General features: G+C 47.0%; 1 protein-coding gene and 1 long non-coding RNA gene across 2 annotated transcripts in view; one reads left to right on the top strand and one right to left on the bottom strand.

The window, feature by feature from the left end:
* LOC118647846 overlaps positions 1-27,864 on the top strand; it is a 226,488-nt gene that overhangs the window by 181,676 nt on the left and 16,948 nt on the right. The window lies entirely within an intron of this gene.
* Positions 1,913-22,682, bottom strand: LOC105833434 (transcription factor Sox-11-B). The gene is made up of 2 exons (XM_012675170.3): positions 21,684-22,682; positions 1,913-4,332 (listed from the first exon to the last, which is right to left on the bottom strand). Exons 1-2 carry the CDS (start codon positions 21,777-21,779, stop codon positions 3,067-3,069), a joined length of 1,362 nt encoding a protein of 453 aa, XP_012530624.1. The 5' UTR covers positions 21,780-22,682; the 3' UTR covers positions 1,913-3,066.

Genomic DNA, 27,864 nt, shown 5'->3' with positions numbered 1-27,864 from the left:
CGTCGATCAAAAATCAACTCCCCCCCTCCTCCTCCCCCATTCTTTTTTTCCCCATAAGTTTCAAGTTTATCGATCGTACTCCGCACGCGTCGCGTCGGAGCCGCTCGCTCATCCTTTTCGTACTGATCAACAAAGCTGTACGCCGAATCTTTTCCCTCTTTTGCAATTGGCGGTAGCAAGTATAAAACAATGTCGTCAGCGATAATAGCGATAATAGTTATCAATAATGATAATAATAATAAAAATAATAATTACGACGATAATTACAATAAAAGTAATAAAAATATTAATAATAAGAATTATAGATATCTATATAACAATGTTAATACGAATAGTAATAATAATAATTGTAAGATCTCCCACGTGTCGCAAAGCGCAGCTTACGTGAATCTTATGGAGAGAAATGAAAAAAAAAAAAAAAAAAAAGAAAGGGCTGGTAGTGAATTCGCTGGTACATCGATACGACTATCGATAATAATCACCGTTTACGAACAATCGTCGAAAATTAACCGCTACGCAAACGCAAATGTAATACGGAGAGACTATGAGATCAAGTGTTTGATATATCGATATAGCCGCGCGGGCAGCTCGCTCCGATCCTCCCCCTTCTACCCCTACGCCCGCCCCGATGCCGACGCTGGATCTTAACCGCTGGATCTAGCGTCGGTCGTGCGCGGCACGATCGAACGGAGAAAAGCGCTCGCGCTGTGTTATCATCCTCCCCCTGTGGTGTGCTCGTTCCCGTTCCCGATCGAAGCGACGCGCCCTGCCTCTACACCCGACCACAATTTTTCCACCCCAAACTTGCGAACGTAACCCTTCGCGAATGCCAATTTCTCTTCTCTACACCATTTTTCCCCCTCCCCCCCTCCCTCATCCCCGAGAACACATACTTCGGGGGAAAGCAATGAAACCTTCGAGGATATCTCGGCGATAATCCTGACAATAATTATCTGAGCAAATTCGCTAAAAGTACAATCTCGTCGCTTCGCGTGTCACGTCGATCTACGCAACATCCATTCAACGTTCAGCTCGGCGAAACGGCAAAGTCGATTGGGCGTTACAAATCGTCGTACTTTCGCATTTTTGTTTATCTCAAAACCGACCACGTGGGCTCATTATTTTGTACGAGGGAGTACTCGATGACCGATTCTTGCCGATCGCTTCGCCGTTCCTCGCGGGAGGACGCAACGACTATCGTCGACGTAGCGATTTCTCACGCATTGTTCACTCTGCAACATCCACATCATTTTGTCTATACATACATATATATATGTATATATATATATATATATATATCCATTGAAGCAATGGACGCACGTCATAGAAATCGGTGTTCTTCTCACGTTCGTTTTATATCACGGTTGAAACACGGTTTCTTAGATCCTTAGATATCCCAGGATCGTTTAAAGTAATCGACTAGCACGCCGTGTTTGTTTCCATTCCTGATCTATCAGCGGAAACAACTTTAAGTTCTCTTTAAACTAACGTAGAATCCTTTCTGCACTTCCTCCTGCATCTTCCTTTGATCGTTTCCGTTCTCTGCATAAATATTAGAACACGTACAAATAAAAAGGATAAAGTGGAACTTTCGATTTCTGTTTTAATATCGTCTTAATTTAATAAAATGTCAAGAAACATTTGCGTTGAGCATAATAATAAAAAAGAAACACGAATAAGCACAAATCTCCCAAAAGATGAAATAGACTCTATCTTGATCTAAATTCAATGCGATATATTTTTCACATATAAATTAAAAACTTTAATTAAATTTATTAAATTAACTTAAATATTTTACATATTATGAAAACTATACATTTTAATTTAACTTTAGTATATTAAATATTATTCGTATTTTTTCAAAAATTTTTACAATATCGAAGAAAGACTTTTAATTTTAATTTTTAAATTCTTGAGATAATTTTACGAATGTAATTTTATAACAGAGATAAAGGAAAGAGCACCGATGTCATACAAAAATACGTGCGTTGTTTGATCCACTGCTGAAGATTTCGGGCTTACTCATAGCTTGAGTGTACATTACATTCTACTAAATACAACTTCACTATATGTATACAACAAAAAGCGGACGGCTAGGTCGCGTAGGGATAAGAAAATCTATTTGTTCCTCGTATTATCATCGAATCATATGGATTTACCTTCAAACCACGCGGACCCAACCGCCCGCCTACGCTTACCTAACTTCATACAAAAGTATACAGTACATATACAAAAAAGAAAAATCTCCTGAAACCGTCGCGCATCGTGGCTATCGATCGTTTTTTTTTCTCATTGATCGATGTTGATTAATTAATTATCTCCGCCGCGCGGAGATAATTCGCCAGATGTTCGTTAAGTTAAGATTTTGCTAATCTTTTATCATGATATTCGAATAAAGAACATCTGATTACGCTTGAAATCTTAAAAATTTTGAAACTGACTAACTAGCTCTCATAAGGAAAAAGACTGGCAAAGGTATTAAGTTTGTATCGCGCCAATTGTATTCGGGTTCTATTAAATTAAAATAGATAGGCGCTGATTGAATCTCTTGAATCTATCTTAATAGCTTAGATATTCTAATTATTGAAAATTCTCTCTGATTTGATGATTAATCGGTCGCAGATTCGGTTTGCATGAAACCCAAAACGCAATACGGAAAGCCACGACGCGCGCTGGTCGAAGAAAACGCTTTGTACATTCGAAGAGCTGCATTTACTCTAGCGACAAGTACAAAAGACGAAGACGCGCGATAGCGGACGATGATTCGTTCAGTCGAACTCGAGCATGCGATCCGTGTGAAAGAGAATCGATAGCGCGATAACATATTATATATCTTCGCGCATCACGTCGGCACGTTCGGCCGAGATGTTCAAATCAACCGGTTCACCCGCGGTCCAAACGATAGATGAATTCTTCCCTGCCGATGTCCTCGCGCGACGAGGACGATTATTTGTAATGCGATTAACGATATCTTTCTCTGCGTAAAAAGAAAACGCTGTATACAAACCGACGCACATTCTGTTTATCCTTCCTTCCTTCCTCCTCTTCATCTTCTTGTTGGACTTTTCAATAGCCTTCGTCAGATGGATTATAATTTGAACATAATTTGAATATGGCCATGATTTCTTCGGGACTGCGAGAAAACGAGAATTCCTCCGTGAAATCCTCTTCCTTCCATAAATCCAGGTCGTTTAAAGGTTGGTTAGGGTCTTCATAAATCGTGAGGTCCTTGAAGGTCTCCTCATCATTGTCAAGGAAGTTCTCGTCGAAAAGCGTGCCTATCGGCGTCGTTGTAGGAACGGTCGACACGACGGACGATTGCAGTTGCATCATCTGAGCGACGGAGTTCATAGATTCCAACGGCTCCCGCTTCACGTTGAAATTCGTCTGCCGGACAGCGGAAGTCAAATTCGTTTGACAGTAACCGCGATTGTCCGTTCGCATCATCGCTGGCAAGTCTATATCCAGACATATGTCCTTCGAGGCGAAATTGGTCTGGTCCAATTCCATCGACTCCAACGGCTCCAACTTCGGTTCCAACTTTGGTTCCTGCTTCATCGTGATAGGAGCCATGTTGCAGAGCGACGTATTGTTGGGCGTGACATTCTCGGGATTGTAGCTCTCACCGAGGTGGGCAGACTCGGGCGAGTTAGGGGTACCGCAGGGGCTGGTGGGCACCTTGGCAGCGACTGTTGCCGGGGTTGAGGTGTAATCCGCATCAGTGGGCAGCATATACTGTGGCGTCTCCATCTCCATTTTTACAGTATTCAAAGTTAACTTGGAGATCAACTTAGACTGTTTAACATTCGATTGAGTCTGGAGCCTTTTCGTTGGTTTCTTCGACATTTGCTGTTGGACGTTGTTATTATTATCGTTTCTGGTCCTGGCAACGTGACTAGCAGCAGGCGCCGCGGAGATCGGCGACAGCGGTGACAAGGACGAACTGGCCAGCATCGAAGTCGGGCTGTTCGAGGGCGTCGATATCGATGCCGACGGCGATGTGGACGGTGACGACGGGCACTCCGTTTTTCGCGATCTCTTCCTCTCCTTTGCCTTCGAAACGAGCCCGTCGGATTTCGAGGTCTTCTTCCTGGGCCGGTACTTGTAAGTTGGATACTCTTTCTGATGCAACAGCCTAAGTGTCTCGGCCTCCCGTACGAACGGAGACTTTTCTTCATCCGTCAACTCCTTCCATCTCTTCCCTAATGTTTTACTGATTTCGGCGTTATGCATATCAGGCTGCACCTCGCAGATCTTCCTACGCTCCATTTGCGACCAGACCATGAACGCATTCATGGGTCTCTTGATGCGATTAGGACTGTTCTTCTTCGTCTGCAACAGAGAAAACAGAAACGGACATTCGTTTATTTTCTATCCATCAATCTTACTCAATCGATTATTTTACAAAATCCTTATATTTAATTCTTATTAATTCCTTGAAGAAAATTGCACGGTGACGTATATGTTACATTTTAGCCAGTCGAATAATTATAAGGGACGGATGTGGTTGAAGTAAAGTATAAATTCAATTATTTTGTATTCTATACGTTTTCTCTCTTTACAATAATCGATAATCTCGTAAGATAACTTTTACAGCATTCGACTTGCCGCGCTAAATGTCGATGTAAAAATTGTATATCTTACTAGATCACATTTGTCAGAGCTCTTCCGAAAATATTACTACGTCGAGAAAGAGAGAATCCCAATGAGTCATATATCGATACCCTTATATTTAACACGACATCTGACCATGCGTGATTCTCAGCCTATGATACATCGAATTAACCGCGATCTTCGCATTAGACAAACACGACCCGGAATCGAACGTTCGATCACGTTGTGAATGTGGGATGCGACGAATGCGGGTCGGTGTATCTTCTTTCTTCCTCTCCCCCCCCCCCTCTCTCACTCTCTTTTTGCTCCATCGGTTCACCATCGATCGCGAACGCCGAGGAGAGCGCTCATGTACGCGGGGGAAAAAAGATGAATGTGCAGAACGAAGGTAAAACGAACCGGGGGACACGATACCCGTAATAAAGCGAACGGCTGCTCCCGTTTCGGCATAATTTCCGACATTACGCTACAAAGAAACGGGCGCGACACGGAAAGGCTCCTCGCCGCTCCTTGTCACGGAATCGAGGCCCCGACGTTCGGTGCGTGCGTGCGTGCGTGCGTGCACATGCACATGCGTGCGTGCCTGCGTATATCGACACGTTATTCACAATTAGCCCGCAGCTGACGGAAGCGGGTGACCAAGGCCGAGAGACACACTCGCATCTCAACTCGCTACACGGTGTGGTGGCCTTCGCGAGAACTTGACGGAGAGCCGAGCGAGCGAACCGAGATCGCGTGCGTGTGCACCGCTTCGGGCTATATGCGCGTTGCCGTAAGTACGCACACGCACACGCACAAACACACACACACACACACGTATGCGTAAGCAAGCAAGACACGCATACGAGCTCGACACTACTGCGTGACAAACCGCGTAAAGACCGTATCACGCTAATCGCTCGCCGAATGTTCTCCGCGAATGTGCGCCACGTGCACAGATTGGAGCTTTCGCGAAGCTGCGTTGACGTCCCCTACAATGGGAGACCCAAGACGGGAAAGTGGCTATGTTAATATTGGTCTACTCGTTAAAATTGGTTGGATTCACAGGTAAAAACCAATCACCAAGTTCAGCTTGAACTCACCCACTGACTTCATCTATGTACACAGAATAGCGTAAGTTTCCGACACATAGCTGCGATAGGATCTTAAGGTGGACGTTCTCTCGTTGAGATTCTCTCGTTCATAAAAATATATTGCGAGAGAGAAGCATCGAGCCAATGTAGTTCTTATTCTCGACACTATCAGCGCGTAATAATAACAATAAACGTAATGTTAGTTTATGGACAGTGCGGTTAAATGTCCAGAAATAGGATGGCATTAAATGTTAATTTCATTTCATTAACTAGAATAAAATAGAGCAGGAAGGCGGAGACAAGAAGCAATTATGTTAATATTTTTCAACTGTTTAAACCTCCATTCTTAGATATAATTAGATAATTCCATACCCATCACCGCTAGATTAGTTGAACTAGCAATTAGATTAATTGGAATGTTGAGGTAATTAGAATAACGGGAACGCGTTTCATCTTTTTCTGTCTCTCCTCTCCTTTGCGAGACGCTCGAGAGGATCGACTTGCGCGCGCGACGCCGTCGTTACAGGTCGATTGAAAAACACCGACAGGGAACGCGATCAACATACGAAATGACATACGGCGTCCCTCTTCCGCGATCGTGATCGCCGCCGCCAACGACGGCGGAGATAAGGATCCATAGATCAAGCGCGCGGCTCGCCGCGTTATCGCTGGGAAAGGAAGAGGAAGAGGAAAAGCCGCGCCGTATTGTCCTTTTCGGTCGCGCGCCTCGCGAATCGCAATTCGCGGGAAAGGAAAGGAGCAGCGAGCTCTCGTCGCCAAGGGGGGGGGGGGGGACCCCCGGTCGTGTGCGTAATGGGACACAGAGGCTCGGCGACCAGAGCGGAGGGCCTCGAACTCAAGGATCGCTCGGCGCTGACGCGCAAACAACGAACAATCGCCGCGCTCTTGTAAATCACCTCGTTGCTTCCTAGTCGCGTGGCCGTGAAACACGGAATCGTCATTTGTGCCGCGAAACGTGAGAAAGTTTTCAAATGGATATCGGGCCGCGAATATATACGCCGCCGGTTGGTTTCACGGCCGACCCCACCGGGGACAAGTTCCCCGTTCCCGGCGCGGCGCTTCCCCGGATATGCAGGCTTCGCTCGCTAACGATAATAGGCGCGTCAGGTACGCACGACGACACTTTCCGGCGGAGATTCGTCGGTAGGACTTTCTAGAAAGGCCGGGGAATGAATGTAAGTCTCGAGATATGCAAAAGAATGAATTGCAGATAGTTACGACATCTAAAAACTTTATTGCTCACTTAAAGATTTTATATGGGTATTGGAGGCTGCTCGTTGTAAGATATCCAATATGTAATATTTTTAATTTACTGTGTAGGCGTATCTGAGAAGTTTATAAATAAAGTCATATAACTGTGAAGGTTTATAAATAATTATTGAAAAAAAAAAAAAACATATGGATCGATATGTGAAAGCACAGCTAATTAACTCGAGAATAGTCATCTAGTTCTTTCGCGTAAAACGACTACCTGTTCTATAATTTATTTGAGACTTGTCGTCGATTAAGATTCATTACGCACGTAAACTATTCAATATTTTTTTTTTTAAGCAAAGAGAAATAAAAAAAAACTAGATTATGGATTCTCAATCAATAACAAAGTCTGCTTAGTTAATATTGCAATATTGCTGGTATTAATAATACTAATTTATCGTGGTAATATTATTGTAATTAATGTAAATTTCATTCAACTTAGAATTGTGTATCAAGATCGGAAATTTATTCGGCGGGCAATTTGATAAACTTGAAATTTATATAAAATCACACGAGAAAACATCAGCACTATCAAAAGATCCGGCTAAGACCGTACGAGGAGGCTCATCTTTAATTAGTTACGAAGTTGCACGATACTCCTCGATCAGTACGGTGATGTAACGCGGCTATATCCGAACGATAAAAATAATATTCATCGCGATGCTTCGTTTACCTCGCTATCGCAATTATCCCAATTGAGCGTATAAATATCTAGATGGTAATCTCTAATTGGTTAAATGGCCGATAACTATACGGCTGAACGGGCCCGATCGTCCCGATCGTCAAGGCTGATTATTTCGGCCCCGATGAATTACACGTCGTCATTCGCCGAAATTCGGCCGCGCGCTTCTCGCGCGCTCGCGCGGATCCGATTTATGTAACGTCCCTGGCAGGCGGACGGAACCTGCGGCACGTCTCGCGGGGTATCTGGCACACAACACGTCGTATATACATCGGGGCTGCCCGATCGTTTTGACGAGCTACACGCTGCAAAAATGAGAGAGAGATATCGCCGACCCGGGCGGCGCGCGCGATCGGCGTAATGGATTCTCTACTCTCCTCTCTCGATCCCGGCCCGAAGGCCCGGGCCTTAATAAAACAAAAAAAGGAGAGCCCCCGGTGCCGCCGAGTTGGAGGTGAAGTCGTTGCGCTGCCCCCCCGGGGGCTCTCACACCATCACCGTTATCACCACCACCACCACCACCACCACCACCATCGGCGCGGAGCCCCGATAAATCATTATCCTCGCCGACCGGCTTTTACCTGCGACCCGTGAAAATCGCACGAACACGAAACCGCCAAATCGAGCGTGACCGCCGCTCGCGAGAGGAGATCAGTGTCGAAAGTATGGTTACGAGGGATGCGATGAGGTGGGTGGGGCTCCCCCTGTGTATATTCGGACATGGAGACGCTTATATGCAGCCCCGCCATATGTTCCGCTTGCGCGCTACAAAAGCGGTGCCATTAGAGCACGGATATCTGGCCGCCTAGCCGGTATATCTCGGATAGATCGGAGAAAATAGTTTATGGACGGTTTTTTACTAGCCCGGGCTTATTGGCCCGTTGCCTGCGCGCCTCGTAGCCTAAAGGGCCCGGCGGCGACCCTTGGAAATACAATAAAGGCATTATATGATCGTTTATAAAGCGTTGAAAAATAATTTCCGCGCCCGACACGAACCTTTTTCTCCGAGTGACATGTGTAATACGTGCGATTACGTCTTGAAAAGTGGTAAACGAAACGAACATAGGGACCCAGAACGTATTCTTACGATTTATTTTCTTTTTTTTTTTTTAAAGACTGACCGATCGTAAGGCTGCACACGTGTGTTGTATTCTCGAAGCGAAACTCCGAGGCGTCGTCTTGCGAAATTCTAGCGAGGGTCCCGCGCGGGCGATTTAACGCGATATCATAACGATATCGGAGGATAAATATATACCGGTTCTCTTGCGAAAGAGAAGCGTGTGTTGCTCGCTCGCTCGCTCGCTCCCTCCACCTCGCATCAGCTAATTTCCCAGGCCGTCTCGCTCCGCGGCTTTCCACGAAAGAGTAGACCTTGACGCGTCGGTTGATGCGCGCAGGGGGGTGGGGGGAGAGGAGAGCGCCGTTACAGAACGCGTAATTATCGAAACGCGAGCGAGAGAGGAGGAGGGGGTCCATCCGAGGGGGAGGGGGGTCTCTCGCGTCCGAAGAAATCGCGCGCGCGCGCAAGGGCAACGCATTTCGATCTGTTCGCGCGATTTGCTTTGCTTATTAGTATCGGCGGTGTATGTTAATGCCGGCTAATGCCGTTGCGTGTATTATACTTTCAGATGTCGACGGTCGACGTACCGTCGGGATTTGCGCGGCGGAGATCGCGAGGCGAGAGAATGTAGGTTACGAAGTTGGAGAGCCACGCGTCACCTTGCGCGCCTCGGAGAGCTCTCTCGCGATCTGATTCGCGATTTATATATTCAGCAGATTAGATCTATACCGTTAGACCGTGTAAATTGGGAGAATCGGTCGGACGACTTTTTTAGCGTGCAAAAGAATTCGAGACCCGTTGCGACCCGGGGACTCTCTCTCTCTCTCGTCGAGAGCTTTTTGGAAATTCCTTTCGCAGGCGTCTCTTGATTATCATCGTCTTGATTACCGTCTAGTCGCGTGAAAGCAACGTTTTTCTTACGTCTAATGGTGCAACGTGGTATAATTATAGTGTAGCCGCATAGACATTAGATGTGGGCGAGGGGAAAAAACACCGGTTCGCGCTAGAACAGTTAAAGCGTGTAATAAACGATCGCATGCAAAAGGCTTCGGAGTTCCGTTTCCGACTGAATCAACAAAGCAAGGTGTAAGATATTTAGGAAGAAGGTATCAGAAAGGACCTGTGGCTCAGTGGTAAACGTGCTAAGATGAGATCACCTGAAAAGGGAAAGGTCTAGGCGGTTCGAATCCTGGCAATGCCGTAAGACTTTTTTTCGTATATGTAAAAATAGGTGATGAATACAGTAGAAAGCATATGTAGATATAAAAGTAGGGCTTTATTACAATATAATTATAATATAACAGCATATATTTTTATAACATGTTTATACTTTTAATACATCTTTTCAATTGGAGATATAAAGCGTGTCATTATTACCAAGCAATCGAAGAATTTCCGTAAGCTTCTCGTCAAGGTTTGCAATTTTTTAAAAGCAACACGTTTTCCCACAATTTTCTCAAAAGTTTAAGCGCACGTCGGACAAACACGCCACGATGTTTTCGTTTGGCCAGAGAAAAAAAAAAAGGCAAGCTTCATTTCGTAATAATCCCTTAACCGATCACGGCACGAACAGTTCCACGGCTGCATCCACACAACGTTTACATAACATTTCAAATTAATGTCTGAGGCAGCCAATTAACAGAAACCATAGACGCGAGAAATTTCCGACGACGTAAGATTTCAGCGGCGGGAAAGACCGATTGCCGGTGTACACGAAACCGGTGTGTGCATGTACGTCGGATACGTACGTACGTCGGATGGAAAGATCGAGAATCAAACGCGGTAATGCGAGGGAAGGAGAGGAGGCGACGGCGTGTGCCCCGAAAGTAATTTCGTGACGCCCGGTCGTTATTTACGAGCGCTTCTCGCGCGCGCGCGCGCTCGCTCGCTCGCCTCTCGGCGGTGCATAATTTCGTGGCGTGCAACAAAGTGGCCGGCTGCTGTTTCTGCGGTAAAACAACCGGCTCGCTTCCGTTGCTGCTGGAGCCCACACTCCTCCCGTGTGCCCTCTCTCAGCTTGTTGCTGCCCGAGAACCGATTCGATCGGCGCGCTCGATGCACGATGGCCGCGTTTTCTCGGCGCAGCTGGCCTTGGCCAACCCGCTCTGTTCCAGCCGCCGATCTCGTAACCCTCCTCGCGCTTATATATCGATTCCCGCCTGCATTTGGAGCCCCTGGAAAAATCGCTCTCCCTCCACCCCATCTCTCCCCCCCCATTTCCATCCTTTCCGCGCGGTGTAGCTCCGCACCTGCGTGCACACGCACTCTTGTTTGAAAACCGCCGTTGTACCGTTGTATACAAACAGCGCTCTCTCGTAAATCGTGAGCTTCCAGCGGGAGGATGCTGCGGGAGGATCTCTCGTCGATATATCGCCGAGGTCGATTTCTCGCCAGGTTGGCTCCTAGCCGCGGCAGGTTGCTCTCTAAAATCTCGTAGAGTGAAAAGTCACGCGGAAATCGCTAGTGCCGTGTGAATCCTGACGACTATTATTAGAGCAGCAAATCATTCAAAAAATTTCACCGGCTCGATTTTCACTCTCTCAGAATGAGTCACTCGGAATGTTTCTACAGTGGTTTCACTTAGCGAGATTTGAAGAGAGTACTTTCAGGCATTTTTTTCGTGTCCAGTTCTAACAGGATAGATTGGAACTTTAATCTCGGTTCCACGTAAGCTGAACATTTTTTTTCTAGCTTTAAGAATTAGAAAAACAACTACAACGATAATTTTTAAGAGCATGTTCTATACATAGACGTATAAGATAAATATATCGCATGCTATTTATTTCCTAGCACTATTAATGGGTTTGATGGAAGCGTAACACGAAATAAAAAAGAAGTAACAGAATTAAATTAAACCGAAATTAAAGTGAATCTACATTGAAAAAAATGGGCATTAGTCATCATTTCAGCGGCACGTGTACGTTAATGTTCGACGTAGCTAAACGAAAAAAGCTCATGGAAAAGAAGTTATACCAAGAATAATTCTCTTGTAAAATTATAATTTGCAACACGTCGATATTTATCCTTACAAGTTCGTAAGGAAACAATCTGTAAAAAAAAAATATATACAGCGCGAATTTACAATTGAAATTGATGCCACGTAACGCCGAAACGTTCAACGACCTAGTGTTCCGCGATCAGATGCGTCACATCCGCATACGGAACGGATCGGATGTTAACCGGCTGGTAATGTCCGCGGAAAGAATCACGGCGGCGGCGAGTGATTCGGTAAAACCTGATAACGGAATTCCGAGTCTCTTTCCGTTTTATCTGTCTCTCCTTTCCTTCTGCTCCGTCGCCGCGACGTGTCGTGTCCCCGTAACAGTGATTCATCCAGCTCGATCGGTGGCACTTATATAAAATACACGACGTTGTCCGTGCCCGCCGCCAGATCCCTTTTAAGCACCTTTTTTTTCGGCACGTCGGGCTCTCTAAACGCAATCACCGTAGCGGAAACCACCGCGCTAATTTCCACAAGAAGTCGAAATTCTTTTACATTATATGCATCAAAACAGTACAAGATTATATTTGAATAAGTAATAAGCTGACCTAGCTTCTGAAGCGAGGCAAAATTGGCAAAATGCAAAACAGCGTTAGTCCATTAGCGCCGTACTTTCGAGATGATAAAAGGTTCTTCCGCATAAATTTGATTTTATTAATGGCGTTACACGGTGGATTCCCCTCTACACGTAGATAATGTAATATCTTTGATATACGTGGGCCGGAGACACGCGTGCGATTTCGAGCTCCCGTTTCTATTAATACCCCCGCGACCTCGTCAATGGAAATTCACTAGGCGGGTTCACTCGTCCTCTCTCGCGCGAAATACACGCGATTTCGACGCGCGGACGGGAGGGAAAGAAAAAAAAAAGAGAGAACTACTGACCTCCAGGGAGTTAAAATCAATTCTCCTCCACCGGACACATTTGATCCGAGCAAACCGTTCGTCTCGGGCGAAGGCGAGCGATCGTACTTTCGTTTGACCTTCGCCAGCACAATTTACCGCTATGAATCTGTCAACGCGACCTTGCAATAGACATTAATCTCGCCCGATCGACCGTAGAGAGGCCCGGAGAAACGTTAAAAGCATATATTTTTTATTCCTTCCTCGTTCCCCCGGCGACAACGCGAATCGCTTTTTTTTTTTTCTTTCACGCCGCAGAATATATCCCTCCGTCGTAGCTTAAGAGGCTCACGTGGAACGTGATTTCCGGGTCGGGGAATCAATCGCGCGGTTGTTTTGCCCCGTTCGCTTTTTACACCGATACCGATAGAGACGACATTGTGCACCCGATACGGCAATGTCATTGAGATTAGATCGATAGATAAAAAGAATAACGATAGGCAAATAACCGATAACGCCGAAGACGTCACTTTATCACGTGCGCCACGGACTTATTCCGCTCGCTATTATCATATAAGCCCTCGTAAACAAATATATATATTATAGGGAAAAAAAAAAAAAACTTTGAGGAAAATATCTTATCGTGCGAGCGTATCGTTACTTCGTAGCGATATACAGCGAAAATTTATCTAAAGTTATATTCTTTAAAAATAAGTGAAATTCAACGCTCTCCTAAATTTACATCACCCGGCAATGCCTTTCGCAGGAGATTCGACAAGTATGGAGCGGTTGTTATCGACGATTTTTATTTTTTAAATTATTATTCCATGTCTTTAAAAAGAATTTTACAATTTTTTTTTCATTAAACCTCTCCTTTACCCCGACGAAAATACTCAATTTTTCGTCACTTTCCTTATTTTTCAGTGATTTATTCGCCCAGTCTTAGTGAGTAAGAAATATCGGTACCTCTGGTGTTAATAAACCCATTGCATCTAGTACGCGCCGTTGAGCTAAAGAAGATCGCAAGGTGATCCCCCGTACAATGTACGGCTCTGTCCAGCGTCGCGCGAGGCAGAAAAAAAATGCGCGATTATATTTATAGCCGGTCTCTCTCTCTTAAGCGGGCCGATCTCGTTGCGAGATAGTCCCGCTTTATATTCTCATAACCGTAACAATAACTCGCACCACCCAAGTAGAGAAATCCCAGTTTCTTATCGGGATCTCTTACGGGCCTCCGCCCGTAACTCCAATCTTTACGGCCGATTTTATGCATACCCGACAAAAGACAAACTATTTCTCCCGTTCGCCGACCGGCGCGGCGACGACTACTTTTTCCACTTTCTTCCGTACACGCCTCTCCTTCCGCGGAATCCGAGCGAACTTACGCGATCCCCGGGGACGGTGAGGGAGGGCAGGGAGGAGGGGCCGACAGGGGGGACTATCGTTCTATTCGTAATTCGCATAAGTGAGCGCGAAGTAATTACAACGTGACGTGCTGCTCGCGGTTCGTACGCGCTCGCGTAACTTTCAAGGAGCGAAACCGGCGTTCTCATCCCGCCATTTCACTGTCGCTTTTGTAATACCGTTACACCGGTTAGCACGGCATTACGGCATCGCCGATGGTTTCACCGTCGCGGCTAATAACGCCTAGGTAATCCGACGATTAGCGTAATTAACCCTGGCATTCGTGATCTTTCCCTTTTCTTTTTCATTTATGTAGATCTGGAAATCTGTGTGTGTGTGTGTGTGTGTGTGTGTGTGGTGGAGAAGAATTTTGAAAAATAATTTCCCTTTGAGTTTCTCTCTCTAGAAAATACAATTTTTTTATTTATAACCGTATTATAAGAAACAGGAATACATAAACTTTATCCGTAAGTAACTTATACTATGAAGTTTGTAGTTGAAGTTTTCTTCCAGTTGAATTTAGATTTCTACAATGCCAACCAGGAAATCAGATTTTTTCTACGTATAAGTTAAATACACATAATAGTAGGTCCTTATGTTCCTTTCGAGAATAAATCTTTTACGTGTATTGATTTTTCTATCTTTAATTAATTTAACATATACCTATATCAAATTAACTTGGACTCTTAATACACACCACGGATATTTGTGCCCGTTATTAACTTTCATCACTTTTACAGTCATATAAAAATTATAAGGATTCTTATATATACACGAAGAAAAATTTATATCAAAGGTTATTATGTATGATAGTAGCCACGAATCATAAAAAAATTTCAGAGAATTATATTATAAGTAACGTATAAATATATGCTGTGGCAGTTCAATGAAAAGCATAATAAAAATGTCTGCAATTCCTCTCTTGGTCCGCGCTTACCGCTTACCATACTAATTTTTGCTATAAAATTTTCTCCGTGTACTTTAACATATTCATGCGCAGGATGAAATGTACCAAGATAAGTGTTAATAAGCGATAAGTGTTAATAAGCGTTAAGTGTTAGTAAGCGAACATAAAATTTGCTACACAAATACAAGCTTAAGAACGTATGGCCCCGAAAAGTAACTTTTTTATTCACGTCTCCTCAGAATATTGCAATCTCTCCTCATCAGTTTCTCTTCATCAAACTGTTTCTAAAAAATAAAAAATAAAAATAAAAATAATTGAATCCTCCGAAGCTGACGCCAGAATCTGTGACACGGTTACTGAGGCTGAATCTACAAGATGTATTTATTTAACAGTTTTTATATTAACTAAAAGGCACAAACTAATTTTAAAGGAATAACGTAACTTGTATTAAACAAAATAAACACTAAGTTTAATTACAACATTCGGCATTTACAATTGGCAATATGTCTAATAAACCGTTAGCTTCGGAGGACAATAAAGATTCTAAAAAATTAAAATATAAAATAAATAAAAATAATAGATTTGCATGCAAAATATATTAAAGGGACAAAATTTTTACGCTGCTGATACATGAATATTTCGTGTGCAAGACAATAACCAACAGAATATTTTGTGTCTATAGGATAGCATCTCAATTTTGTCTAGCATGCAATCGCCCAGATTCAAACGATGCATTTTAACTGCCGCTTCGCACGGTTTTACAACGTAATTTAGCACCTAATAAAACGTATGTATATATATTTTTGGCTTTTAATTGCAAGAAAATCGCGTCCAATATTCCGACGTGACGCGAGGATCGGTGAGACACGATTGACGCTAAACGTGACACGGGCGCTCCGTTCCCAATAATCATTTTCGTAAATAGAATAATCGTGCGAGCGCGAAATGTCACGTTCACGCGTACGCGTGCGGGGAAAGTGGTCGGCGATTACGCTTACGCACCAATGCGCGCGAGTATAATGCGCCCGACAGTCGCGCTCGCCTGCCTGCCTGCTTGCCTGCTGTCCATCGTACGTTACTGTATAAACGTAATTGTGCATCGTTCACGATGAAAACGCGGGGACCTTTTTTTCCAGCCGCGCTACCGGATGCGCTTCCCAGAAACATCCGACTTACGTTCCCCCCGCGTCGCGCGAGGAGGCGCGTTATCACGCGAGCTTTCCGCGAATCCGCTCGCTCGCTGCTTTTTGCTCTTTGATAGCGCGGGGGCATCCCCTCCCTCCCGCGTGAGAGATCGATGGAGTCTACCGTGTCCCCTCGATTAAAATTCTGCGCTACGCCTGTTCGTTCGCAGCGTCGTCGGAGCGTCGGAGAGCGCGGCCCTAAAGAAACGCGTTATCTTCGCGCGCGCCCCGTTCCCCGTGTGATTACTTTCAATCGCTCGCAGGCTCTGCAATATCTTTTTAGATGAGCCAGTAGAGATACGGATGTAGCGCAAAATAAGCGCACAAGTACCAAAGTTCAATGTAACTCGTCGTCGATGCACAAGATCGATATTTTTCGAGAACCACCGAGACTATCCGCCGCCGGGAATTACACGTTCAATGTTGTCGCTGGAAAAAAAAAGAGAGGGAGAGAGGGAGAGGCTGGCCATGTATTTAATGGTAATAAACGCGCGGCGTGAATCTAACGAAACTCACGTTACGCGAATGCCGGCAGCGCACGCGTTTGACTTCGAAATCGTCGTTAACGTCGGTGCGCGCGCTTGCCTCTATTAGAAAGGCTCGCGTATACCGTCAAGGCTACAGGTAATCGGGATAATTTGATGGGATTGTACCTATCAGGAAAGGAGGAGGCGGACGGGGCGACGACGGGGCGCAGGGAAGGAGGGGGGAGGGGGGGGGACGAGTGAGAGAAGGTGGGAGACGGAGGAGGCCAGAGCAGAGGCCGAGAGCAGTCAAAGAGAAGTTCAGAGGGCCAATTTACCGGACGAGATTAAGCCCGCGAGAAAAAGAAATTGGAATCGAGACGAAAATTACGGATCCCACGTTCCCCGACGTGAGTCCCTTTTTTCGTCCCTCCCGCGCGCGCCGCCGCGCCTTCCCCAACGCACGCACGCACGCACACGCACGCACGCGAGCGGTTTATTTCCGAAGCGACGTAAATCAAACGTCGAAAAATGCGTACCGTAATATTGCGGTCCGTCGAACGTGTGTTAGGCGAATGAAATTCATAGAACGGAGGGGGGACCGATGCTCCATACTGGAATAATCTTGCAAACGAAAACGAGTTAATTTCACTTAACTCGCGTGACGTGTTGCTTAGTGTCCCAATTTTAATTTTTAATCGTCAACGTTTCGGAACATCGTACGATGCTCCCCCCCCTCCCTCCCATTTCAACTCCCATTCCCTCTTGTTCCAGACGAGTACGTTCATGACGCACTTGTTGCGGTTTCACGCTAGTATCGCAAGGCGGATGCAATGAAGATTTGATAACGCGCAGTGCGACGTTACGGCATTGTCGGGGGAGATTAAAAATGGCTAACGCAATTACGTGCAATACGACCGAATACGCGGAAAGAAGTTTTGCCAATCTAAAATTTTCGGGCAAAAATAATTTTCGTTGGACTATCAGAAGAATTATGTAGAGCGCTGGAGCGTGACGAGCAATGCTGCAAAAAGTTTTGACATTCTGGCGACCAGCTTTGAGCGCCTTACGTAATTATTTTAATGTTCCAACAAAACATTATTTTCAGATCTCTATCCAGCTAAACTTCAGAGACTTTGGTCGAGTTTTTTTTTGTCCTGTAAAGTTATCAGATGGAAAAGAGGAAATCCTACGCGTATTTTTTTTTCGCAGACAAAACAGCGATTATGTATCTCGAATCGTATTCTCGTATCTTTTTATATTATTAAAAGCCCAAACGTTACAATCTCTCCACTTATGTTAAACGGAAATTAGGCAACGATACGAATCTTCCAAATCCACAACACTTCAATATCGCCTTCAAAATGCGTGCAACGTTAATGATAATTACACGTGGGGAGGGGAGATGCGATTTAAATCCGCATCTTTCAGCGTACAGAGGAGAGGAGGGGAAGGGGGAGAAAGGTTAAGTAACAGGGCCTTCAACGATCCGCGAAGCTACGGATGCCGAGCGGAACGCACGTATTCCCGATTCGTGTCTACAGAGTTCGTTCGATCGATCGATCGATCGGTCGGTCGGCCGGCCGGCCGATCGAAATGGACGACCGTGGTGCAACCGTCGAATTACAGCCTCTCGAACGATCGCGGCGCGGCGCGGCGCGGCAGCCGGAGTCGTGCGTGCGAAATCAAAAATCACGACGATGACGCGATCGATCGATTATTCCGCGCCGCGAACCGATACTCCTCGTATATACCGCGCGTATACCGAGGAATGTTATTTCCCCGGAGCGATACAAAATACATAACCGCGCGCGGAGGACTACCTGGGACTACGGGGCCGAGCTCTAGAATTAGAGAGACCTGAGTCATTAAAGTCCCGAAGGATAATTGACCGGTCTCGGAGAAGGAGAGAGAGAGAGAGAGAGAGAGAGAGAGAGATTCGAGACCGGGGGAGACCTACTGAGAAAAATGTCGGTGTATCGGAGCCCAGAGCCTCCAAGTAATTACGCGTACGAGGGAGGAATATCCGGTCCCCATATATATAGTATATCGGGGAGCTCGGGAAGCGGCGCGGCACCACCGAGGGTCTGGAAATACCTACGAATTTTCACGCGAGCCATATGGCACCCTGCTCGTCGCCCACGAAGCGGCGGCGGCGGCGGCGCACGCATACACGCATACCGGAAACGCATGGGTTTAAAAGGATGACGTTTTTACCGCTGCTGCGGCAGGCCTACACCCGAAATCGGGACCGATTGTTTTTTCTCTTCTTCTTCCTCCTCAAAGTCGTCCGGGAACGATCTTTCTTTCGAGAAAAACTTCCCCTTCACTCCCCGTCCCGAAGAGAATTGAGCCAATTTAATTAACATTTTCAACGAAACAAAATTGACAGCCATTTTCCGATTTCAAATCGTGTCTGTCCTCCTGGTATTTATACTTTTTTTCCCCGGCGCCTGATAATGAATTCTCGAGAGTATTTTTGATATTCCACGTTAAACGACGGCCCTTTCCTTCAGGAGGATAAATACGCTTCTATATTTAGAGGACGAGCGATTCCTTTCGGTCAAAGACACTGCCCGCGAAAAAGACTTCGTTCCGATCGATACGTAAGCAGCGTGGGGAAAAAAGGCGCTGTTTATGACATCTCGAGGAGACGACGGGTCTCCTCGAGATGTCATAAACAAACACCGGGCCGGGCAATATTTTGCGTTACGTCCAACGAGTTTATATCTCGTAATGTAGTATCCCATTCCGCCGAGGAGGTCTTCGACGGGTTCGAATATCCGCGTCGACTCATTAGGCGGTAGATCGAGCTGATCGGCGGGACTTGGTTGCTTTACGGTTGTTCCACTTTAAAATTAACGTCTCTCTACCTCTCGTTTCTCCGCGCAGCCGAGCGTTTCTGTCGTCATCCCCGATACAGATTGCGGACATCGAGGCGCTCTCGGACGAGTATAATTTCCGCGTCTTATTATTACTCTGCGTAGATCGGCGAAATTAATCGGCGATGACGCGACCCTGACGCGAGCGAACTTTCGTCGCTGCTAGAATAGAAATCACGCTTTCAATTACACGAAGAGAGACAGAGAGAGAGAGAGAGAGACAGAGAGAGAAAGAAGAAAACGGGCGAGCGATTTACGTTGCGCGTGTAGTTTCCAACTGTGTAACTAACGCGATCGTCCGCGTCGTAAATTCATAAAAGTCGCATCGATGAATACGAATGAGAATACGCCGTGAAGCAATAAATTTCGTTAATACCCGAGATTTATGTACTTCGCCACGTGCGCCGATAAAAATGTAGTTTACGGCCCACTTTGAGGAACGCGCGCGCTCCGCGGCTCCTTCGACGTTATTATTAACGATATCGCGGAGCGTCGTTTTGCACTATTTTGCGCCGCCGACTCCTCGCGCTCGCCTCGGCTTCGGCTTCGGCGCGCGCGGGGGAAAGCGGCCTCTTCTGGGACATTAATCCGGCTTAAGGAAGAGACCTCCGGATGCATCATCATCCGCGCGGTACGTGTGTGCAGCAATATTTGGCAGTAAATCTGTGACACACGGGACTCTAAAACGGCGCTTTCGAAATTTTTACCTGCGCACCGCCGCGCCGCCGCCGCTTTCAAAATAAACAGCTTGACCCTCGTCACGTGGAAGCCTCCGGACCCCGGATACCCCGCTGAATGCATGCAATCTCTTCTTTTTTTTTCTCTTCCCTTTTGATTACCGCGTATTATTAAAAGGTTTCTTTTGGGGAAAGAAAGGAAATCGCGCGCAGGTAAGGTAGGACCGTGGGCTCAAAAGCCGAGGAAAAACTCTTATTCCGCCGCGAGGCGAAGTTCTATTGTACGGGGGGTTTTTGAGCGGACCCCCGAGAGGATCGATCTAATAAGCGGCTCGTAGCGCACGCTACGTCGCGCTCGAATGCAAAACGAATCTCGTCTGGTAACGCGACCTTAAAAAAAAAAAAAATCCCGTCCCCGGGCGACTTTGACAGCTCGAGATTTATAACCGACGTCCGTTTGAGAGGAAAAACCATTTCGTCGAAATGCGGAATCGTAAAAGTGAAGGATTCCCGTTGCAAACAAAGAGTTAATCTTTGCATTTTTTTTCCCTTCCCCAATGAAGTGAAACGAAAACGTAGATGTCTGCTCGAACGTCGGCTTTCCGAGAGACACATTTTACAGATGTCGAGGGGAAGTTAATTCCGAGGTTCCCCGAAAGCCGATTCTTAGCATGCTGCCTCAAATTCTTAGACAAATGTAAAATTCTCGGAGAAGTGACCTTCTTTCTAGCATTCCCTCTAAAAAAAAAAAGAAGTTAAGAAAAAGTTCAAGATTTCCCCCGAATCGATCTTTTCCGGCATGCTCTTTCCAAAACTTTCCAGGCAGGTTTGAAATTTTATGGGAAAAAAATACCGACTTTTTTCCAGCATGCTCCCTGAAATTTTCAGAAGAAGTTCAAGTTCTCCCGGGAATCAACTCTCTCTTTCGGCATGCTCTCTCCGAATTTTCCAGGCGAGGTTTTAAAGATTTCTCGAGACAATTACACTTTTCTCAGCACACTCCCTCCCTCCCCCTGTCAAACTTTCAAGATTTCCGTAAGAGCCCTGACTCTTCTAGCACGATCTCTCAAAGATTTCCCCCACATAAATTCCAGTTCCTCGAGGTTTTTTCAATGACAGGCTTTTTTTGTGACGTCTCCGCGAAACCTTTAATTTTTCTCTCGCTACGATAATGAGAGGTTGCGGACCGTGCGTGGCTCCGTGTGAAAACGGTCCACTTTCATAATCTATAATCAACGAGTTCCAAGTATATAAGTACGCGATCCCGAAGCCCCACATACATTTCAGGGTTACACTACGTCTACGGACGTAAAGAGGAGAGAAAAAAAAGAGATCGAGCTCATAGAGCTCGTAAAAATAAAACCCCGATGTACAATACACTGTTGAAGGTATTTTCCCGAAAATTCAATTCAAGGTCGGTTTATTCAACAATCCGATCTTATATCCAAAATTCCTAAGTACGATCAGTGAGGAGCAGTCTCGAGACTTCCCTTCAATCGACCGTACGTGTCACGAAGATCGTACACTCGGGAGGATCCTGAATGTAAAATCCAAGTATATTTAAATCTTTCCCCTCCCGTTCACGCCCCCGTGCAATAAAAATCTCTCGGTACTCACCTGCGTGGCATCTGAATAAGGCGTAAGCGAATCCTTGCTGACGAACTGCGACCCGAAGATCGGTTTGCTCTTCGGTTCGCTTTGCAACGGCAGCATTTTCGGGCCGCTTCCGAAAGGAAAACACCACGGACACACTTCACCTTTAAAGTGACGTCAAGTCGGCGTCTCGCATCACAAATCCCCGCGCGCTTCGGCGAAGGGGACTCGGGGATTATTTACTTTTTTTTCCTCCTCTCTCTCTCTCTCTCTCTCTCTCTCCCCTGAGTCGATCACTCGTCGCGAACGATCCTGCGGCACTTCGAAGGGCGGCTCTCCCCCACCAAACTCGATGCACCTTCGCGAGACGACGGGGATCCGAATGAGTCTCGCGGGACGTTTCCGAGAAATCACAAATCCGAGGGAGGGAAGAACAAAAAAACAGAGTACTCGCTTCCGCGGGGACGAAACTCGAGAAACGGGCGAAAAAAAAATCCTTGCGGAGAGGGGAAGGTAAACACGCAAGTCTCCTCTCTCTCTCTCTCTCCCGTGGAGGACGCGCGACGACTCGACTGTGGATGATGATGTGTGGACCCCGCGTCGACGTCCCTTCTTTCCGATCGGCACTACGTGCAACACCCTCCTGTGGCCAACCTCGCTTGTTCGTGCGGGACTATTCCTTAAGATCGCCGCACGTATCTCGCGATCCGCGTCCACACGTGCTCGCCGAGCAGCGAGAACAGCGCGCAGTTTAATCCGTCGCTTTGAGTGCGCGACTCTCTCTCTGTGTGTGTGTCTCTCTCTCTCTCTTCTCACTCTTTCGCCCTCTTGATATCCGGAGATCGACAACGTGCACGCGCGTCCGAAGAGACGTTGTTAAACTCGTTAATAGACTCCTCTCACAGTCGCTCGTCGATTACGAACTGACATCCTCGCCCGCTCCGAAGGTAAAACGTACTCGCTCCACGAGCGCTCATGTGCTACTGACCAGCACCCGTGCGAACGGCTGACTCTATAGCTCAGCGCTCAGCTGTGAGGACCGCTCTCCCCCACCCTCGCCGCCGTCCCGACCAATCCGCGCCCGTCATTTTCCCCGCCTGCGCTTTCACGACACCACCGCCGCCGCCGCCGCATCCGCTGTTCAGCGCTCACTCCGCCGCGTTACGCCGACCTGTGTACACGTACGTATGCACGGGTGCATCGCATGCCTATCTGTCTATCCGTCCTGCTGTTATGTCTTCAGACTCGATTGACTATCAGTGTCAAACACGGTCGCGCGAACCCCCGAGACTCTTCAGCTAGTTCGCGACAAGCGCAATGCGATAATAAACAATTGCGATAACGTCGCAACGCGAATAAAAATTGAGTCGTAAAACCCTCCTTCGGGTTAAACCCCCCCCCCTCCCCCTCCCACCCGAAGGGCGTTTCAAGTGTTTTGTATCGGCGGCGGCGAGTCCGAAGGCCGCGGCGAATAAAATCCAGACCCTCTTCGGTTCAGTTTAAAGCTCACAAACGTTAGATAAGATAAGGCAGGAATTCTCGGGGGAGGGCATCACGAGGCGCGGACTACAGCGAGCGACCCGATACAGTCGATGTCCTTGCAGCAGCTTGCACCGCGAGATTAGTTTGATCCTGGAGAGAGAGAGAGAGAGAGAGAGAGAGAGAGAGAGAGCCCACGTGAAGGCGCGAATATCGGCGTATCATATACCGGTTTGGATGATGCTCGGACGCCGGCCGCCGTTGCCTTGCGGGGGCGTAAAAACATGCGAAATTAAGAGATTACGATCAGCGCGGCGCGCACTTTCTCACGTGACGGGCTTTTGAATGCGTCCTTACGTACGCCAAGATAATATATCTCTTGGAGGGGGAGAGGAGGGGTGGGAGGGGGAAGGCGTGTGCGTATGGCCGCGCGGGAGAAGTTTGAATCATAAACCGTTAATTTAACCTCCGCGCGCTTTAAGACGGTCTCCGAACAATAACGTCTTCGACGACGCGTTCGCATTTTAATCAATTTCTTTGTTTTTTTTTCTCCTCCTCCCCTCTCCCTCCTCGAAACTCTCCTACATTGCTGCGTAGGCTCGTGAACCGATCTCCGCGAAGGGGGGGAGGGGGTAAGAATACAAGTATGTTGAACGTAGGATTTTTCAAGTAAAACCCGGGCGCAAGGTAATCGAGTTTGACGATTTCACGGTTCTCGGGATCTCGCGCGCGAATAAAACCGTACAAATGTGGGCAAAGTAATTTAAAATCCCTTTTCTCTTTTTTTTTTTAACGCGGAGAAATTACGCGCCTCCTCTTCCCTCAAGACGAGAGAGAGAGAGAGAGAGAGAGCAATTCGGCTCACGGCGTCGAGATATATTTATTAAACGAGCCCGTGTCCGTGTACTCTGGCCATCGCACGGATTCCTTATCGCTGTTTACGCACATTGTTTACTTTTACGTAGCGCGCTCGCGACCGATGTGATCGTGGGGCCCGTAAAAATGATTTCTTCCTGCTACGCGTCGCGTATTAAAGTGCACGGATACGGCGGCGGTCGTAAAGGGGGAAAAAAATGAGCGGAGAGCGCGGTGGACTTTAACGCGTAAACAGGTTTAGTGCCAGTCGCAGCCCCGGGTATACTCTTGTTTCCACGAACATAATGTTCGACGCGCCGCGCCGTGCCTAGGGGAGTTGCATAATAGCGCGCCGCGAATCACACATTTTCCATTCTCATAGAAATTCTCCGGGGCCGCATTAGCCCGGCCGGGCGCATTCTACTGCGCCGCTACTCGACTCCAGCCGGCCCGGGAACATTTTTTTCCAGTAATTACTTTATACGCGGAAACCGGGCCGCGTTTCGTCGATCATCATTTGTCCGCACTGATCAAAACGCAACAATGATACGTTGAATCATTTGACTGTGCGTCGTTACGCGTGTTCCACTTCTATACAGAACGGAACAGCTCTCATCCGTGATTTCCCAACAGAAGAAAGGATCGAGCTACGTCGCAACTCTGAATGCCTGTAGGCCTCTCGGGGGGGGAGAAAATAAGTCAAAATTCTCAACGGCAGGTAGATTAAATTTTTTCGCGGTGATATCGGACTTTCGCGGAATTTATAAAGATTCTTGAGAGTATATTTATCGGTTCTCCCGTCGCGCTCTCGCCCCAAGCTCCGGGGAGAACGTTCGCGAATGTTCCGCGCGTCTATCGTAAATAAAATAGTACGATACGTTATTCAAAACGGCAGCAGCGATCGCGTACCCGCAATGTAAATTTGCGCTCTAATTTCGCGAGAATCGGAATTATTGAGGGCCTCTCCCGAGAGAAACTCGATCGATTCTGCGATTTACATCGGGCCGCCCTTCATAGAAGCCGAGATTCCTCTTTTTTTTCCTCACCCCCCGTAAATGCCCTGATCTATAAATGCAGTGTATGCGCGGCAGAAGCCGCGGGGGCAGGAAGGGGTGTGTGTGTGTGTGCGCTCGTCCGTCGTTTCGCCTACGATATATTTTTAGGAGCCACGCCAACACGGCGACGAGACAGGACGGGACGGCTCTTTCTCGTACACGCGAGCCGTCCAAATTCTTTATTTTGCGCAAACACGTCAGGAGAGGCGCGCGCTGAAAGTCATACAAATATAAACCATATATATTGCGGGCCTAACGAAACTCTTTCGGCGAACGAGAGCGGCGCGGCGTCTGCCCGCTTGGCTGGCGTCTTTCACGCTTGCGAGTCGGGAACCGCTTTCGACGACGACGACGACGACAACGACGACGAGGAGGAGGAAGCCTTGCGCAACGTGATCGGCCCGTGAACCGGAGTTCTCATGCTATCAAATAAAACCGCATCCTTCGACGCGACGTCTCAGAAATGACGATTCCCTCCCGTTCGTCTCCCCCGCCCCTCCCTTCTCCTCCGCTCTTTCTCACGACGCGTTCCTTTTTTTTTTTTTTTTTTTTACGGTTCGGAATACATAGGCCGGATCTCTTAATTTTTGGCAGAGCGACAAGACGCCGTTTACGTCGTTCTCACCTGGCTAGAGCCCCCCGGCGCTCCTTCTTTTCCTTTTATCTTACGTCACTGCCAAGGTTAACCCTTGAATATAGGTCATTTCAGCGAAATAGAACGCTTCTGCGAAACGAGCGTTATTATTTTCACGACTAAATCGTCGAGCTTCAGGGAACGCTTCTTTTCCAGAAATCGACTGGTCTACACCTAGTCCCTACGTGCTCGAAAATAAGATCCTCCATATATCTAGCTGAACGAAACAAATCGATCTACGTTATCAGCTTCGCGGAAAATCCGTCCCTTCTATCTCGTCGCGAGAGACAGACAAGTTTTCCGGGCGAGAGAGACGCCGTGTGTGCGAGACGCCTATACGTATTACCTGCGTCAAATAGAAGACAGTCCGTACAGAGGATCAATAGGGGGATCAATAGTCTCTCCGCGCTTCGGTTTCCCGGAATCGCACGGTTTACCGGCGGACAGGTAAAGAGACCCCGATCGGGATCTCGCCGATCGAAGGAGATCGGAGGAGAATGGCGAGAGACGTCTAGGATTCGGCGGTAGCGTTCGTATTTCAAGAGCCAACATAAAAGCGATATAGGTCGGCGACGGCGGCGGCGGCAGTTCGATCCACCCAAGGTCCCAAAAACTTTAGGTCCCCGCCGAATCGAGGCGAAGCAAAAAGGAAACGGTCTCACCGCGCTCTCTCTCTCTCTCTCCACCTCTCCCTCCTCGAAACGGAAAAAAGTATCGTCCGGCCCGATGGGTGCGGTCTCGTCGCCGCTTTAACCGGATGCTAACTGCAACTTGAGAATACTAAACGCCGATGTTGGACGGCGCGCCGATGTGTTTACGAGAAGTGCACCGCGATACTGCAGTTCAGCGTCGCCTTCTCGCACCGCGATAACCGTCCGCTAGAAAAATATCTCATTACCGGACCGGCATCGGTTACCGATCTGGCACCATGCGCGCGATTCTCCTAGCCTTTCGCGAGGATTCCTCAAAGGATGGACGATTGGGAGGAATTCAGGATGCTGTCAAGACGAGTATAACAGAGACGCGTACACATCGGAGATTTATCTCTCGAACTCTGACAACTTTGTTTAGTTTGAAAGCGCGGCGAAAGAAACGCGATAAATGTTGCCGGAAGCAACTTGCCCGACTTTTAATTGATAATCTCAAAACAAGTGGATATAAACTAACTTCGCGAGATACGCTCAAGTTGTGGAAATGTCAAGAAACTTACACTTTCTCAGATCGCCGTGTTGAAACGCCCGCTTGTTGAGCTTTGCGAGCGTACCAGTTCCATCACTCTGGGCTTTCAGATTAGAAACCGCTTGAGCGGTATAAAAATATATGCGTCTTCACTTCGGATCGTCTCTCAAAGCTCTTGTGTAATTTCTCACTCCGCGGTATATACATCAGGAAACATAATTCACTCCCGAGAGAGAGAGAGAGAGAGAGAGAGAGAGAGAGAGAGATAATACGCAGGCATCGCGATCGCGATTTTTCGTTGACCCTGTTTAGCGCAATCCTAATCGCTCGTGTAAACGCGTAATAGATTTTCCACTCCGCACGCGCGCATTAAAAACATTATAAATAGCCGGAGCAGAGAAGATAACGCGTAATTCTTTCCGATCGCGCCACGCCGGGACGCGCGCGTGTGTTGAAATCAATCAATGTTAAGCAGGGTCAATAGTCATGCGGTGGTGCGCGCGATAAGGCTCAAGATCGGGAATTATCTGAGCTCGGTAAATACATTTAATCCCGATAGCCCGCGCGATGCATCGTCTCCTCCGCCCGATGCAACTCCCCACACGCGGCTTGACGCTCTCGAGCGTCGTCGTCGTCGTCGCGCGTTACACAATGTAAGAGCCGGAGCTTACGCATGTCGCGCGCGCGGTGCGTACACGCGCATTGTCATAAATTATATTTAATCGCGAGGTTTAATGCAAATCGTACTTATAACGTAATTACAGAGTTGCGACAGAATCGGCAATTATGTTCCCATTGCTTAATTCATACGGTGACGGTATTTTCTGTTTCGTGATTTATATAATTGTCACTTGGCTTTCCTCGAGCACATTTGTACGACGTAAAAAGAAAATCTTTGTCATTTTTATCCGTGCGTTTAATAGAATTTCAAGTCGAAATGGGGCAAAAAATAGCCGATCGTTAGATGTGAGAAAAATTTATTTCTTCGGCTGCTTTTGATTTG

Source organism: Monomorium pharaonis, chromosome 1 (assembly GCF_013373865.1).
Source record: "Monomorium pharaonis isolate MP-MQ-018 chromosome 1, ASM1337386v2, whole genome shotgun sequence".
Classification (NCBI taxonomy): domain Eukaryota; kingdom Metazoa; phylum Arthropoda; class Insecta; order Hymenoptera; family Formicidae; genus Monomorium; species Monomorium pharaonis.
Note: the sequence above shows the minus strand (reverse complement) of the source record. Positions and strands in the feature narration are given on the sequence as shown.